Below are 18,388 nucleotides of genomic sequence, written 5' to 3' on the forward strand. Positions count from 1 at the left end.
AATTCGGTTTCCTCATCTATAAAAGCGGAGTATTATCAATCTCATATGACATGAGGAATAAATAAGTTACACACCAGAAGCACTTAGAAGCATTTACACATAATAAATGTTCAGTAAGTTACTGTAGTTACTCTTAAATTTAAAACTTTTGCCAATCAATTAAATAATAGCGTGAAATGACTATAGCTTTATAAACTTACTATAATTTTAATTTACATTTTTGATGACAGTAAGGTTAAGCAACTTTCATGTTTCATTGGCCTTTTGAACTTCCTGTCCTTTACCTCTTCAGATTCTTTGTTTTTTATTACTGTATATCCCCTACCCCATGCCATCCCTCCTGAGAAACCTGTATGTGAGTCAAGAAGCCAACAGTTAGAACCTTACATGGAACTGACCAGTTCAAAATTGGGAGAGGAGTACTATAAGGCTGTATACTGTCGTCCTGCTTATTAAACTTATGCAGAGTATATCATGAGAAATGCAGGGCTAGATGAGTTACAAGCTGAAGTCAAGACTGCCGGGACTATCAATAACCTCAGATATCCAGATGACACCACCCTTACGCAGAAAGCAAAGAGGAACTAAAGAGCCTCTTGATGAGGGTGAAAGAGAAGAGTGAAAAAGCTGGCTTAAGACTCAAAAAAAGATCTTCACGACCCAGATAATCACGATGGTGTTATCACTCATCTAGAGCCAGACATCCTGGAATGTGAAGTCAAGTGGGCCTTAGGAAGCATCAGTACGAACAAAGCTAGTGGAGGTGATGGAATTCCAGTTGAGCTATTTCAAATCCTGAAAGATGATGCTGTCAAAGCGCTGCACTCAATATGCCAGCACACTTGGAAAACTCAGCAGTGGCCACAGGACTGGAAAAGGTCAGTTTTCATTCCAATCCCAAAGAAAGGCAATGCCAAAGAATGCTCAAACTACCACACAATTGCACTCATCTCACATGCTAGTAAAGTAATGCTCAAAATTCTTCAAGCAAGGCTTCAGCAATACGTGAACTGTGAAATTCCTGATGTTCAAGCTGGTTTTAGAAAAGGCAGAGGAACCAGAGATCAAATTGCCAACATCCACTGGATCATGGAAAAAGCAAGAGTTCCAGAAAAACATCTATTTCTGCTTTATTGACTATGCCAAAGCCTTTGACTGTGTGGATCACAATAAACTGTGGAAAATTCTGAGAGAGATGGGAATACCAGACCACCTAACCTGCCTCTTGAGAAATCTGTATGCAGGTCAGGAAGCAACAGTTAGAACTGGACATGGAAAGACAGACTGGTTCCAAATAGGAAAAGGAGTACATCCAACCAGTCCATTCTAAAGGAGATCAGCCCTGGGATTTCTTTGGAAGGAATGATGCTAAAGCTGAAACTCCAGTACTTTGGCCACCTCATGCGAAGAGTTGACTCATTGGAAAAGACTCTGATGCTGGGAGGGATTGGGGGCAGGAGGAAAAGGGGACAACAGAGGATGAAATGGCTGGATGGCATCACGGACTCGATGGACGTGAGTCTGACTGAACTCCGGGAGATGGTGATGAACAGGGAGGCCTGGCGTGCTGCAATTCATGGGGTCGCAAAGAGTCGGACACGACTGAGCTACTGAACTGAACTGATGCATATATCCCCTCCCTTTTGAAACTCCCTCCTGTCTCCCTTCCCACCCCACCCCTCTAGGTTGATACAGAGCCCCTGTTTTAGTTTCCTGAGCCATATAGCAAATTCCGATTGGCTATCTATTTTACATATGGTAATAGAAGTTTTCATGTTACTCTTTCTATTTATCTTACCCTCTCCTCCCCCTCCCCATGTCAGTAAGTCTATTCTCTATGTCTGCTTCTCCACTGTTGTCCTGTAAATAAATTCTTCAGTACCATTTTTCTAGGTGAAAGAACTGTACACAGAAAACTATAAGACACTAATGAAAGAAATCAAGGATGACATAAACAGATGGAGGGATATTCCATGTTCCTGGGTAGGAAGAATCGATATTGTGAAAATGAGTATATGACCAAACACAATCTACAGATTCAATGCGATCCCTATCAAAATACCAATGGCATTTTTCACAGAACCAGAACAAAAAATTTCACAATTCATATGGAAACACAAAAGACCCCAAATAGCCAAAGCAGTCTTGAGAAAGAAGAATGGAGCTGGAGGAATCAAGCTTCCTGGCTTCAGGCTATACTACAAAGCTACAGTCATCAAGACAGTATGGTACTGGCACAAAAACAGAAATATAGACCAATGAAACAAGACAGAAAGCCCAGAAATAAACCCATGCACCTATGGGTACCTTATTTTGGATAAAAGAGGCAAGAATATACAATGGGGCAAAGACAGCCTCTTCAACAAATGGTGCTGGGAAAACTGGACAGCTACATGTAAAAGAATGAAAGTAAAACACTTCCTAACACCACACACAAAGATAAACTCAAAGTGGATTAAAGACCTACATGTAAGACCAGAAACTATAAAACTCTTAGAGGAAAACATAGGCAGAACACTCGATGACATAAACCAAAGCAAGATCTTCTATGACCCACCTCCTAGAGTAATGGAAATAAAAACAAAGTAAACAAGTGGGACCTGATTAAACTTAAAAAAGCTGCACAGCAAAGGAAACTATAAGCAAGGTGAAAAGAAAACCCTCAGAATGGGAGAAAATAATAGCAAATGAGACAGCTGACAAAGGTTTAATTTCCAAAATATACAAGCAGCTCATACAACTCAATAACAGAAAAACAAACAACCCAATCAAAAAGTGGGAAAAAGACCTAAACAGACATTTCTCCAAAGACGACATATAGATGGCTACCAAACACATGAAAAGATGCTCAACATTGCTCATTATTAGAGAAATGCAAATCAAAACTACAATGAGGTATCACCTCATACCGGTGAGAATGGCCCTCATCAAAAAGTCTACAAACAATAAATGCTGGAGAGGGTGTGGAGAAAAGGGAATGCTCTTACACTGCTGGTGGGAATGTAAATTGATACAGTCACTATGGAATACAGTATGGCGAGTCCTTAAAAAACTAGGAATAAAACTACCATATAACCCAGCAATTCCACTCCTAGGCATATACCCTGAGGAAACCAAAATTGAAAGAGACACATGTATACCATTGTTCACTGCAGCACTATTTACAATAGCTAGAACATGGAAGCAAGCTAGATGCCCATCGACAGATGAATGGATAAAGCAGTTGAATACTACTCAGCCATAAAAAGGAATGCATTTGAGTCAGTTCTAATAAGGTGGATGAATTTAGAACCTATTATACACAGTGAAGTGAGTCAGGGAGGGAAAGATAAATACCGTATTCTAACACATATATATGGAATCATCATCATCATTTTGATCATTTTATTTCTTGTGGGGAAATTTCTAACAATTGATTCAATATCTTTAATGGTTAAAAAACTAAGGTTTTCAATTTATTCTTAAGTTAGTTTTGTTAAACTTTATCTTGTTGGAAAAGCATTTAGCTTAAGTTTTCAAATGTATTATCGTAAAATGGTTCACAGTACTTGGTCTTATTTCTTAAATCATAGCTAAATCTGTAATTTAGGGGACACTTTTCCATTCCAATATTGGTTTTTGTGGATTAATTTTCTCCTGGATTAATCTTATGTAATGCCCATTATCTTGGCCAGTGTGGGGGAAAAAAAAAAACAGATCTGGGTTTTTGGGATTCTCTATTGTTTCATTGTTTTCTGTATATCCGTTTCACCCTTTATTATTTAAATACTTCTATTTTTCTTCTGATGCTCTTTTATGTCCTTTTCCTGACTATATAAATTTAATGTTTTAGTTTACTCATATACTAATCTTAATACATGAACAGGAGACTAAAAATTTTCTTCTAAGAGTATCTTTGGCTACAGCCCACAAGCTGCAATATGAAACACTTTTTGTATCAGTTCTAAGTCTTCCAATTTTCATCATAATTTTTTCAGTGATCCATGAGTAGTGAGAAGGCTGATTTTACATTTTCAAACTACATGGTTTTCAGGGAGGGAGGACTATGGCAGGGTGTAGGGCTGTCATATATAATTTAATGACATGAGGATGATATGTATGACATAAATATTTTTATCTTTGTTAAAATTCATGTTTTCTGGCAGAATAAGGTAACAAAGTATAAATATTCTAGGAGTGTCTAAAAGAATGCACATTCTCAAATGGTTGGCTACAAGATTCCATATATACATCCATTAGGTTAAAAGTCACTCAACTCTTCAGCTTCTTACTTTTTTGTTGCTTAATCTAACAATTCTAGTAAATCAGCAAAAGTATTCCCTGTATGATTACAGATTTGTTCATTTCTACTTGAAATTTTATTTTCTTTATGTACTTTGGGACTATATTATTAGATATAAGTTTAGAATCTTTATAGCTTCCTGCTGAAGTGTTACCTAAACATTACATATGTATATGTATACACACATGTGCGTGCGTGCTTAGTCACTTCGGCCATGTCCAATTAGGCTCCTCCGTCCATGGGATTCTCCAGGCAAGAGTACTGGAGTGGGCTGCCATTTCTCTCTCCATATATATACATATGCTGCTGCTGCTGTGGCTAAGTCACGTCAGTCATGTCCGACTCTGTGCGACCCCACAGACAGCAGCCCATCAGGGTCCCCCCGTCCCTGGGATTCTCCAGGCAAGAACACTGGAGTGGGTTGCCATTTCCTTCTCCAATGCATGAAAGTGAAAAGTGAAAGGGAAGTCGCTCAGTTGTGTCCGACTCTTAGAGACCCCACGGACTGCAGCCTACCAGGCTCCTCCGTCCATGGGATTTTCCAGGCAAGACTACTGGAGTGAGTCGCCAGTGCCTTCTCTGATATATACATATATATATAAAAATACAGGAGTTCTTTTTAACTCTAGTAATGCTTTTTGTACTTAAATCTACTCTGTGATATTAATATAACTATACCAATTTGTTTTTTGCCTAAAATATTTACTTTCATCCCTTTGCATTCATCTTTTCTGGGTCCTTATGTGTTTAAAAAAATATAAAATGTTGCATTTAATTTCTGCTATACTGCAAAGTGACACAGTTATACATATATATTCTTTTTTCATATTCTTTTCCATTATGGTTTAATCACAGGATATTCAATATAGTTTCCTGTCCTATACAGCAGGACCTTGTTATTTATTCTGTGTCTTTATATTTTAAGTATCTCTCTTATAAACTATATAAAGCTAACAATATCTGCCTTACACTGGCTTTTTAATCCATCTGATTAATCTCTACCCTCAAAAAAGTCTTTGTAAAGGTTTTGATATTTCAATTTTAGAATGTCAATATTCATTCTAGTTCTTCAAAAAGTTCCCAGAGTCTTCATATCACATTTCTACCTAAAAATCTGAATTGATGATTTATGCTTCCAAGGTTAAAATACAAATCCTTTGGCATAAAACACAAAGCCATTTACAGTCTGGACCAAGCCTGTCTTTTTCCTTACATCCTACTATATCATCCATTTATAAGTACACAAAATTCCTAGTGTTCTTTAGAAAAGATGTTCTTTTGTATTTCTCTGCCTTTGCACATGTTGTCCAGAAGGCATGCACCCCTACTTATCCACCTTATGACAGCAAAGTCAATACCCTACCCCTGGACTTCCCTGGTAGACCAGTGGATAAGAATCCGCCTTGTAACGTGGGGGACACAGGTTTGATTGATCTCTGGTCCAGGAAGATTCCACATGCCGGGGAGTACCTGGGCCTGTGAGCCACAATTACTGAAGCCCATGCACACAAAGCCTGTTCTCCACAGTAAGAGAAGGCACCGCAATGAGAAGTTTACGCATGACAACTAGAGAGTAGCCAGCCCCTCTCTCTCCAAAAGGAGAAAGCCCATGTGAGCAACGAAGAATCAGTACAATCAAAAACAAAAAAAATCCCCTTCCATAAAAAATCATCTCTATCTAAGTTCTACAGAGAACTAGTTGCTCTTTCTGTACTTTTCCTTAGCTATAAGGCTAGTCTTCATGTATTATATTGTTATTTTAAATATCTACGTACAAAAGGTTCATCTGAGTAAGTAAAGTCTGATTTTCAGAATATTCGACCACACAGTTTATATTTACAATAGCTACACTGGTTAGTGTTTATTATTTATGAAGCATCTTACATTTATTTTTTCATTTATCCCTCACAGCAAGACAATCAATATCATCTTGACTTAATACGAACAAAATGAGGTTCAAGAAGGTTAAATAGTTTCTTCAAGGTAACAAAGTCACTGAGACATTAAAACCTGGCTGGTTTGACTCCAAAACTATACATTTCCACTAAGTAATAATGCCTACCAAATATATACTGTAACTTGAACTATACTAACCAAACACTGCTGAAAAAATATTCTTCCAAACTCACTTTAATGAAAAATGACATAGACAGGTTTTGAGCAGTTTTTAGAAGTTTAAATGCACATGCAAACAAATATTTATCTATTTATGACAACTTTTCAAAAATACTTTCTTCATAACATTACTTATATCATAGAATGAAATTTTAAAACATATTTTTGTTGCCAAAGAGGATAAAAATGCAGATTATAATTTTACCCTGTGTAAAAACTGTTACAATGACATTATTATATGGTAAAATCTCATTAAACTAAAAAGCTTTTATCTTTATTAGTTTAAAAGTTAATGAACATTCAAAGTTAATAATTATCTGGTCAGTTATCTAGAAAACTTTATCTTAAGATATGGCTTTAAAGAAAAGACATGGCTTATACAAAATAGATATTTTCGCATTACTTATCTATTCCTAAAGGAAGACTAAACCACACTTTCTTATATATTTTATTTAAGAAATATGTAAATGTAATTTCATTGATAATCATTATCAGGCTTTAAGGAATTAATCCCAATTCAAAATGCCAATAACATATAAAGCCTACCCGTGAAAATTTTAATCAAAAATTTTTAAAAATTACAGGACGAAAGACATTAAATTTTCCACTGACAAATTTCTGAAATTTTTTTTACTTAAAAAACTATGCAGAATTTTAAATAGGTACTATATATTATTCGTTTTTCCCTAGAAATACAATTATTTCCTTTAAAAACACATACCTCTTTCCTTGTTTACTTTGTTCAAGTAAGTCTACCTTCAACCTTATACACTCCTCTTGGGACTTCTGCAAACTCTGTTCTTTTTCAATTACCATTTTCTGACTCTGCTCTAATTTATCTTCTGCCTCTCTATAAAATAAAGATACTTTTAAAGGCTGTTGAAGAGATTATTTCAGGTATGCAAGAACAGTTCAACGTCAGGAATTCTATTATTTTAAATCACTGAGTTAAGAGAAACAAATATTTAACATGAGGCAGAGAAAAGGCTTATACATCTCTAGTATACTATGAGGTTTAACAAGGAATAAAAGGATGCTGCCATCAAATGATAAATGTGTCTGAAACAAAAGCTGATATCCTATTTAATGATACCAAGAAGCATTAGGTACATTTCAGAAACTAGATAAGGATGACTATTATCACCACCATATCCAGTGATTTTTCTGACAGCTGCAAAAAGCAAAAATGAAAAAGTAACAAGTATAAATTTCAGAAAAGAAAGACAAAATTCTTTTTTTGCTGATAATATCATTAGTTACCTGGAAAATCCCTGGAGAATCAAAATGAAAATCAGAATTTATTAAAGGTATGAGAAATAGTCCAATTACAAAATAATTATAGTATTATACAAAAAGCAGTAGCCTTCCTATATTCTATCAATGAACAGAATAAGAACAAATTGGGAATTGCCAGGCAGTTCACTGGTTAGGACTCTGCACTCTCATTCCCAAGGGCCTGAGTTCAATTCCAGGTCAGGGAACTAAGATCTCACATGCCACACGGCTTAAAAAAAAAAAAAAAGAACAAGAACAAATTCACAACAACCAAAAATATAAAATACTTAGGAATAAACATAATATATGTATTACTAAGAAAATTACAAAATTCTGATGGTCATGAGAGATGATTTTAGTGTGCATCAGAATCATCTGTAGGACTTGGTAAAACATAGACTGCTGGGTCCCAACTCCCAGAGTCTGTGATTCAGAAAGTCTGAGACCAGAATTGAGATTTGCATTTCTTACATGTTTCCAGATGATGCTCATACTGCTGGTCCCAGAATTAATCTTTGAGAATCACTAAAATGGAACAATATGCTATTTAATATGCATGTATTTCTCATGTATTCAAAACAGAAAAGGAAGACAAATTACAAAGTGCCTGATTCCTTGTATGTCTTTGAATTCCCATCAACGTAGCGAGCATAACTACACAGGACAATAAGTAAACTAGTTCATATTAATGAAAACATATAAATAAATATCTCAGCTTAGATTTAGTCTTTTTTAGCTGCCATACAACTGCACGTATCCTGCAGCCAAGAATTATGATAAACTGAACACAGATTCATCAAGTTCTGAGACAGTCTATCTGTGTGTGCATGCTAAGTCACTTCAGTCATGTCTGACTCTTTGCAAACCCATGGGGTGTAGCCTGCCAGGGTCCTCCGTCCATGGGATTTTCCAGGCATGAATACTGAAGTGGGTTGCCAATTCCTTCTCCAGGGATCTTCCTGATCCAGGGATTGAACCCGGGTCTCCTGCATTGCAGGCAGACTCTTTACCATCTAAGCCACCAGGGAAGCTTGGGTGGGGATCAAAATTTAACAAGACGTATAAAAAGTAAGTATTTGAAAGCCGTAAGTGGGCTTCTCAGGTGGCTCAGTGGTCAAGAATCCACCCACAATGCAAGAGACACAGGTTTGATCCCTGTCTGGGGAAGATCCCTTGGGGAAGAAAACGGCAACACACTCCAGTACCCTTGCCTGGAAAATCCCATGGACAGAGGAGGCTGGTGGGTTATTAGTTCATGGCGTCACGAACAGACAGAACTTAGCAACTAAACAACATGAGATTTCATATGATAAAAACAGACATTGTTAGCAATTTCCCAGGTGAAAATATGGATGAGATTCACACACTCACATGATGTTACATTCTAATCAATGAAATGTGTTTTAAAAAAACGCTGTAAATCTTACCTCAAAACTTTATCTTGGGCTGAAACTTCTGCTTCCAAATTTATAATCTGTTCTTCTAAGATTGGTACATTGGCTGCCTGTTTTTGAGCAGATTCAAGCATAGAAACCTAAAACAAAAAACAACTTTCAGAGCACTTTCTTTACAAAATAAATTTATCTATTTGCTCCTTACTTTCTCTTATCATCTGACGGAAATTCAACAGAACTCCCCAGTCATTCTTCAATTATGAAGCTCATCTTGTCTATCAACTTACATGGGCATGTCATCATCACAAGCCAGTCTCATGTAAGCTCCTCCCATTATCCTCAACTTAGTATCACAAGATAACTGGTTAACTATTTAGGGAAAATAAAAGAGAATCTCTACCAACACTAACTAAAAAGATTTCACATAAATTAGAAATTTAAATTTCAAAGATCAAATCATTTAAAATTACATAAAAATACTTATTCACTCTTTTTTAAAGCCTAAATTTAGAAAACATGACTACTAGAGAAAACCTAGAAAATACGACTTGGACTATGAAGAGTGTAAGATGATGGATATCAACAACCTAATGGTGTCTGGAAAAGAACATTAAATATTCCCAGAAAAAGGAAGCATGAGGTATATAGCGCAGGACAGGGGTGAGGTCTAGAAGAGAAAACCTGGAACACAGTTCAAGATCTCTTTGATAAGTCCCTCCTTTTCCCACGCTCAGAACACCAGGAGTCAAAAGAGTCACCAAGAGCCTTCCACTTAAGAAGAGAGAGAGACAGTTTACTAATCTGGAGAAATTGAACAGGAAACATTTGGGACTCTTGAAACATTTTGTGGAATGATGAGCAGAGATGACGTAGAGTTAAAAAACAAAGAGATTAATACAGAATAGTCAGCTTCCAGCCTCCTATCCCACCTCATCTGGGGCTATCTCACAAGTAAGAAATCAAAGGATTCTTTGCTGCAGAAACTCAAGAACTTCAAAGTAAAAGACCTCACATGTGGATACTGAATGGGAGAAGGAAGATTGCTCCCTACAAAAGATCCACCTCTTCAACCATTACCAACAAATGAAGCTCAATGGACAACAAATCTCACATTTGCAGAGAGAGTTTCCAAACAGCATTTAAGTGCCTTCTCTTAAATAAAAATAACAGAACACCAACATCTGAGAGGTCAAAACAAAAGTTAAAAGCAACTGGCAGAAGCAAGGCAAATACATACACACACACACACACACAAATCATTGAGAGAGCAATGAGAGGATATTGCAAACACAAAACAGAGAACATGAAAAGGCCTAGAAATTGAAAAATTATGACAGCCAAAACAGAAGATTCAATAGGATGACAACACTGAGGAAATCTCTGAAAAAGTACCACAGGAAGACAAAGAGATGGAAAATACCAGGGAAAAACTTGAAAGATTTAAAGGACCAATCAGGTTGGGAAAGACAGAAGAAAGAAAACAAAGGGAAGAAAATAATCAAGATTACATAAGAAAAATTTCAGGGACCAAAGGACACAAGATTTCAACCAGAAGATCTTTATGTAACCAGTACAATAAATAACAAAGGTCTACTCAAAGATAAATCACTATGAAATTTTAAAACACTATGGAAAGAAGGAAAATACTGAAAGCTATCATAAATGGAAAAACAAAGGAAAGATATATTACACGCTAGGAAATGTAATTCACAATGGAATTAAACATTCCAGACACACACTAGAGGATATAAGACAAGAAAGCAGTGTGCTAAAAACTCTGGGGTAAAATAATTTTCATTCTAGAATTCAATCAAGTGTTGGGGAGAAATTAAGACATCTCAAACAGGCAAGGAAGTACTGTAAAATATGCTTCAACTAAAGAAAGAGTAAACCAAGAAAGTCAACATGAGATCCAGGAAACCGTAAACACAACCTGGAAGAACATCAAAAAGAAGTCCCAGACGACAGCTGGGCAGCAGGCCAGCAGGCCTGAAGGGTAATAAGCCCAGAATGGACAACACATCAAGATCCAGAACTGTAACTACTATACAGACTTTGCTAAAAGGTCAATTATGAATATGTTGTCCAGTACAAAGGGGAGCAAAAGATTTCCAAAAGCGGCACATATGCAACATCAAAGCTGAGACCTGCCCTTGAAAAGGCAATCTCCCTAAAAAATATTTTATTAAGCAATTTAGAAAATGCTGAGATGGGGGACTTTCCTGGTGGTCCAGTAGTTAAGAATCTACCTTTCAATGCAGGGTACACAGGTTTGAATTCTGATCGGGGAACTAAGTTCCACATGCTGTGAGGGAACTAAGCCCACATGCCACACCTGGAGAGCCCAAGCGCCAGAACTACTGAGCCCATGCTCTTCAACAAGAGAAGGACACCCCAAGGAAGATCCAGCATAGCCAAAATGAAATAAAATAAAATTCAATATGCCAAAATACCCCAGTTCTTAAAAAAAAGAAAAACTGAGAAGTATGCTGCTGCTGCTGCTAAGTCGCTTCAGTCGTGTCCGACTCTGTGCGACCCCATGGATGGCAGCCCACTAGGCTCCTCTGTCCCTGAGATTCTCCAGGCAAGAATACTAGAGTGGGTTGCCATTTCCTTTTCCAATGCATGAAAGTGAAAAGTGAAAGTGAAGTCGCTCAGTCATGTCTGACACTTAGTGACCCCATGGACTGCAGCCTTATAAAATACAACTATCTTACTGCCTAGAATAACCATTGGTGTATTTATATGCTCAAAGAAAGGAACATTTAAAATATTAATAGTTCAGTAGTTAACAGGAAAACTCTTAATATCTCTAAGACTTCAAATAATTAAGCCTCTATGACTTTAAAAGAATCTATAGGGGACTAAAAAGTTAAAATATAATAAACAGACACATCACTGTGTCTAAATGACAAATGCACTGAGAAGGTAAATCTCATGACAAATCAAGAAAAATAAGATATTTTTGCCTCAAAGAAATTAAAAAGTATAGTGTTGTGTTTTTTTTTAATCAGTAGACTACTGAATGTAGACAGAGTGCAGTAAATGCCTGAAAAAACTCTTTCTGTGTGATTTGACCATTCTGGAAATCTATCCCAGAAATAATCCCAAACACCAAAAAAGTTTTATGTTCACTGCAGCATTTTTCTCCTTAAGCACAATAGTGTACTTTGTTTGAAAAGAACAAAAGAAAAATAAAGACCTCCCATAACTGTACTACTTAAAACAATTATGTCTAAAAAACAGTCAAAGTCTCACTATGATGCTCTAATAGTTCCCAGAGTTATAGCACAGCCTTTCTTTCCTTATATACATCATATGTGTGTGTATATATATATATATATACACACACACGTACTAAAACACAAACATTTAGACAAATATGCTCATTTTACAAAAAACAAAGCAGATTAGTTACTGTGTATTTGTTTCTGCCACTAAATACTTCAGGTGAGTTTTGGAGTGCTGACTGTATAGATACCACTCTAAGTGCCTCTACAAATATCATCTAAACTTTACAAAGTCCCATGAAAGTCAAATAACTTTGCATTTTAGTACTCATATATTGATATATGTTTTAGTACTATATATTAATATATTGTAGTACTGATACATTGATATATGCTTTCACCTTAGGTAACAAAAGTAAGCTTGGTAGCAATTAATTATATGTATGCATATATATATAAATATATATATATATATATTTACCAAGCCTCTATTACTGGACTCTTTCGTTTCTTCTAATTTTTGTGTATAATATCAATCATATAGAAAAATAAAGGAAACCACTTAAACAGGAGAGTTATTAAGTTATGGTATACTCACATAAGAAAACATTAATGCTACCATAAAAAAATCATTGTTGGAAAAGCTAGGTAAATGCACCAAAAAATGCTTAGACTATATACAAGTATAAAACACAGGGGAAAAAAAAACTATTCAAATGTGTAACATTCAATTAACCAATAAAGTAGTTTCTATATGGTAGAAACTGGGTTATCTTTCTCCCTTTTTTCTATTTTTGAAGTTTACAACAATGAGGACGTATTATTGTCAAGAAGAAGATAAGTAAGCTATATATTTTCTTTGTACAAGAAGCAAAACCACACAAATTGGTAATCTTAAGAATTTTAAGAAGTTCTGACTTATCTAAATGCATAGATTATACAAGTTCCTCTAAATAATTTTCAAATATTAAATTCATATAAAATTGATTCTATAATAGCTTGATATATTATTACAATAAAAATCATTATATATAACACATTAAGGTAATACAAGGAATATTTTTCCAATTACAAATCTTAAGATGATTCTTTTCTGTTGGCATAGTCAGCATTTCAAGAAACATACTTTTGCTCTTGACTGTGTCAATTCAAAGTGGACAGATTCTATTTTAGTCATTAAAGAATGATTCTGTGAAACTAAACAAGCATTCTGTTGCCTAAGTTTATTAAGTTTCTCTCGAAGACTTCTGATTTCCTGATCCACAGGGGTAGAAGATGAAAACGACATCTGAAAAATGAAAAAGAACAATATATTTTGAATTACTTCACTAAGTATTATATATAATACAATGAACAATTATCAATAAAATGACTAAGTAGCTCAGAAAAATAGGTTAAGATACTTAGTGTTGGGGAAGATATGTGAGACAATCAGCACTCTCCTCAGCAGATGGTGAACAAGTAAGTAAACAAATTTGGCTTGTAAAACAGTGGTACACTTTGGAAAAGTTCTTGGTATTATCCAGTAAAGTTGAACTTGTTAAGACTCAACAGTATTACTCCTGGGTATAAATCTGATAGAAACTTTTGTACCTGAAGATTATATAAAAATGGTAAGAACTGAAATGCCCATAAACAACAAAAAGGATAAATTATTCTTTGCGTGCTCAGTTGCTTCAACTGTGTCCTACTCTTTGTGACCCTATGAACTGTAACCTGCCAGGCTCTTCTGTACATGGGATTCTCCAGGCAACAATACTGGAGTGGGTTGCCATGTCCTGCTCCAGGGGATCCTCCCAACCTAGGGATGGAACTCATGTCTCCTGCGGTTTCTGCATTGCAGGTGGATTCTTTACTACTGAGCCACTGTTAACTGTACATATATTTCTATTATACTTTTTTGAATATATATTTTATAATAAAGTATTTTAATTTTCATTCGTTGAGGTTTCCAAATCATGATTTAATTTTATTTTTTGAATAAGTAATGTATTTTTATAATTCAAAAGTCAGAACTATATATAAAAGAGTACATACAGAAGTATCATTCCCATGTTTAGTAAATAGGTAACCATTTTTACAAGTTTCTTACTTATAAATTTTTGTATAACACAAATTAGACAGCAAAAAAACCGGAAACTCCTTCTATAGGAGAGTCATTAATTAAGTTAGGATCTTAAATCTAGTCTTCTAGTGCTTCCATCGGAGAAGGCAATGGCACCCCACTCCAGTACTCTTGCATGGGCGGAGGAGCCTGGTAGGCTGCAGTCCATGGGGTCGCGAAGAGTCGGAAACAACTGAGCGATCTCACTTTCACTTTTCACTTTCATACACTGGAGAAGGAAATGGCAACCCACTCCAGTGTTCTTGCCTGGAGAATCCCAGGGACGGGGGAGCCTGGTGGGCGGCTGTTTATGGGGTCACACAGAGTCGGACACGACTGAAGCGACTTAGCAGCAGCAGCAGCGGTGCTTCCATATACATACACAAACAATACAAATTACCCACCCCCAACAACAGCTCTTATGCAAAACCAGAATAGTATGTATGGTTTTTCACTTCAACAATACATCCTGGCAATCTCTCCACAATCAATTCAGTGAGAAACTCCTTTTTTCTTTTTATCCGTTTAGCTGCAGTATTCATTGCATATTTATTCAATATTTATTTATTACTGGACAACTGAGCTATTACTAGTCTTTTGTTATGACAAACAAGGCCTCATTTTATACTTATGCAGGTAGCTTTCCAGGAATAGGATTTTTAAGTTAAAGGTAAACGAATTTGTGGTTTTGGTAAATATTACCAAATGTCTCTCCACTGAGATTATATCACTTTGCATTTCTACCAGCAATGCATGAGAATGCCTATTTCCCCCTAATATCATCCACAAAATACAGTGCCAAACTCAGGATGTTTAATAATCTGGTAGTGAATTTCTCTTTTTATGACTGAGATTGAACTCTTTTTGTTTTCATTTCCTTTCCCATTCATGCCTTTTGCACATATTTCCACTGGTTTGATGATTTTCCCTTAATTCTAGGAGCTCTTTATATATTAAAGAGCTTTCATTTGTCTTTAATAGGCATTATCAATAGTTTTCCCCTTTCAATTTGTCATGTAACTTTTGATTTTGCTTAAGGTAAAACACAATGATGTCAATGAAGGCATATATACAATAAAAAGTCAACAATTTGAATTAGGATACACATCAAATTTCTCAAAATTACATAATCCTTGTAGACAAGGAATTTGAATTCATTTTCTAAAGTGCAGGCTCAGATGGCTTCATCAAGCAGCTTCCTTACTAAAAGAAAATCTCTCAATTGCTAGCTTTCTTAAGTGGGAAGAGCAAATTTCTATCAAAAAAGTTTATCATGTACATATGTAACCATATGTATATATGAAGAAGGAATTCATAGGGTCTGGACTCCACCTTAGGCCTGTGCATGCTGATCATGCTCAGCCACCTTTCCAATGGACTCTGAACTCTGTGTTTAGTGCCTATGAAAACAACAACAGAAGGATAAGACCCCCTCCAGACAGGGGAACCTTGAAGATCATATCTAGGTTACTCATCGCCTCAGAGAAACATACACTAATCACCCCTTCCTCCAGACAGGCCATAAAATTTTTTGTATCTATAGGAGTATAACCTCGGGTTTATTGATTATTGACTAATTGTTTGTTTGAGCACATGAGCACATAGCACGTGAATGATGGGGTTATTGGGATTGTATTTTCCTTGGTTTATGTAAGTCTAAAGGAATTTGGAGTGGTGGGTTCAGACACGTACACATTGGTATAAAAGATTTTCACAAATGCTGGTCAGGGTCCTTGGCTAAGAGGAGACTCGCCTTGGGCCCACCGGTGTAATGACTGCACTCCACTATCTCCATTGTCCTTCTGAGTGAGTCTGTTTCCCAGAATGCATGGCTACAACATATACGCATGCTGGCAGTGGGGTAATAAAAAATGGGAGGAAGACAGAGGAAAAGGAGATAAAGGGTTGAGTAAGACAGAGGAGTACACACAGCAAGATAGAGAATACAAGTGAATAAAAAAGAGGAAGAAAGAGTGAGTTTCAGACCAGGACAGATGTCTAACATCATTCACAAAATTTAGATATAATGAATGGAGCACGTGACCCAGGCTAAACAGCAATATACTTCAATCACTTAATAAGCCATGATTACCTATTATGTACATGGTATGGTATAAAATCAAGGGGGTTACAGAGAAAACAAGACATTTAATTGCAAAAAGGTAATAAATATAGAAGTTTTAAAATAGAGTAATACATCAAAATAGCTACTGTCTTATATACCACTTAACTTCAAAGAGTCTTGAGCACTATAGTAAGAGACTATGGAAAACATAAATTAGGCATTTGAAAAAAAAAACTCAGAGAAAAAGTATTTTAAATAGGCAGGTCTAAAACTACTTTTAGGTAGGCAGGTCTAAAAATGATAACCTTATCTCTTGGCTTTTTTTGAAAATCAGTACCACTATTGGGCATTTTACAAACTCTTTTATGAGGTGAGTAATTCAAAAGTCCGAGATGGCTAGGATGAGAAAGATCTTCCAAAATGAGTCTTTCAGACCTTGAGAGATTAGGAGCATAATCAGAATTTTCACTTGGACTAACACTAGAAAAAAAAAGAAAAAGTACATTTTAGTTCTTAGATACTTTTAAGTATTTACTCTAAATTTCTACATATTAAGTAAGAAAATAGAAAAGCACCTGAAATATTGCTGGAAATCAGATTCCAGAAAGGAACTTGAGGCATTTCAATTAAATTTTCAATAAACCACAATTAGTTTTAAAACTAGCAATCTATGTTTCTGGAGCCTCCATGCTAGAGTTACTTAAGATTCAAAAAAAGTCATGATAATAAAAGATTAGTTAAGCCTACACATATATTTTATACTGAGTCCTAATATATTAAAGGTCTTAATTTGTAAATACTTCTATAATAGTTCTGTTCTTCTTCCTAAACTGAAAGCTATATTCAAAATTATTATTTTTTAAATTATGGAGCATTATTCCCTATTCTGGACACACGAGAAACACAGAAAACAATGATATTCAAAAATTTTACATTCATCAGTTAAAGTCCTAAGTTAGAGTTCTATAAAGTTTACTCACTCACCTAGATAACTCTTCCCCTAAACTCTGCAAACTCCATTCTGTTATCTTCAGTTCATGTCTTAAGGAAGCAACATTTGCCAGCAAACTTTCTTCTTCATTATCTTTATTATAGAAGTCTGATGAACTAGATTCCATTTCTTAAAAAAAGAAATTAATTTCTTGTACCTTGCCTGAAAGAATCTGTGATGTCAGTCAAAATTCTCTCACACTAATAAAACTTAACTCAAGTTATTATTTTTCTATTTCAAATGTTGTGAAATCTTTCATGGTAATTTTAAACAAAACAGCCAGCAATAATCAATTTCTCTGCAGGGAAAAGCCATAATGGAAAGTTCAACAAAATTTCAATGAATCAATTTTTCATTTAAGCCAGGGACTACAATTCCCCTTTTCCAGCCATCTTCAATGTTTCTAAGAAGTGTGTAAACTGTTTCTATTTGATGTTAAAGATGAAGAAACTAAGAATGAGCCAAATAACTTGCGTGCTCAATCACGTCTGACTCTTTCCATCTCCATGGACTGTAGGCCGCCAGGTTCCTCTGTTCGTGTAATTTTCCAAACAAGAAATACTGGAGTGGGCTGCCATTTCCTTCTCCAAATAACTTAGTCAAGGTCACACAAACTGTAAATGGTGGAACCAAGATTTGAACCTAGGCCATCATGACACAAAGATCTTTTAATTATGTCACACTGCAGTTTTCTTATTTATTATAAATTAATTTCAGTATGAAGTGTTTGAACTTGATCATGTTGTAAGCTCTGAACATCTGACAAAACTGGTATCATAACATTCATGTTTTCCTAAAGGTAATTTATTACCAGATAAAGGTTATCCCCTTCTATTCACCATGGCTATAAATTTAAAACCATATACTCACATTCACATAACAACCACAGAGATCAAAATGACATTTAGCAGGTTAACTCACAAAAATAAATA

At 35.5% G+C, this 18,388-nt stretch overlaps 1 protein-coding gene across 1 annotated transcript in view; it reads right to left on the reverse strand.

Moving 5' to 3' along the window:
• CCDC18 (coiled-coil domain containing 18) overlaps nucleotides 1-17,583 on the reverse strand; it is a 103,201-nt gene extending 85,618 nt beyond the window's left edge. The window contains exons 1-5 of the mRNA XM_068964764.1: nucleotides 17,450-17,583; nucleotides 16,771-16,945; nucleotides 13,423-13,584; nucleotides 9,100-9,206; nucleotides 7,119-7,247 (exon numbers count right to left, since the gene is read on the reverse strand). Of these exons, the coding sequence (XP_068820865.1) occupies nucleotides 7,119-7,247; nucleotides 9,100-9,206; nucleotides 13,423-13,584; nucleotides 16,771-16,945; nucleotides 17,450-17,583 (707 nt within the window). The remainder of the gene's footprint in view (nucleotides 1-7,118; nucleotides 7,248-9,099; nucleotides 9,207-13,422; nucleotides 13,585-16,770; nucleotides 16,946-17,449) is intronic.
• Nucleotides 17,584-18,388: the final 805 nt, after the last annotated feature.

Source organism: Capricornis sumatraensis, chromosome 2, assembly GCF_032405125.1.
Source record: "Capricornis sumatraensis isolate serow.1 chromosome 2, serow.2, whole genome shotgun sequence".
Taxonomy (NCBI): Eukaryota; Metazoa; Chordata; class Mammalia; order Artiodactyla; family Bovidae; genus Capricornis; species Capricornis sumatraensis.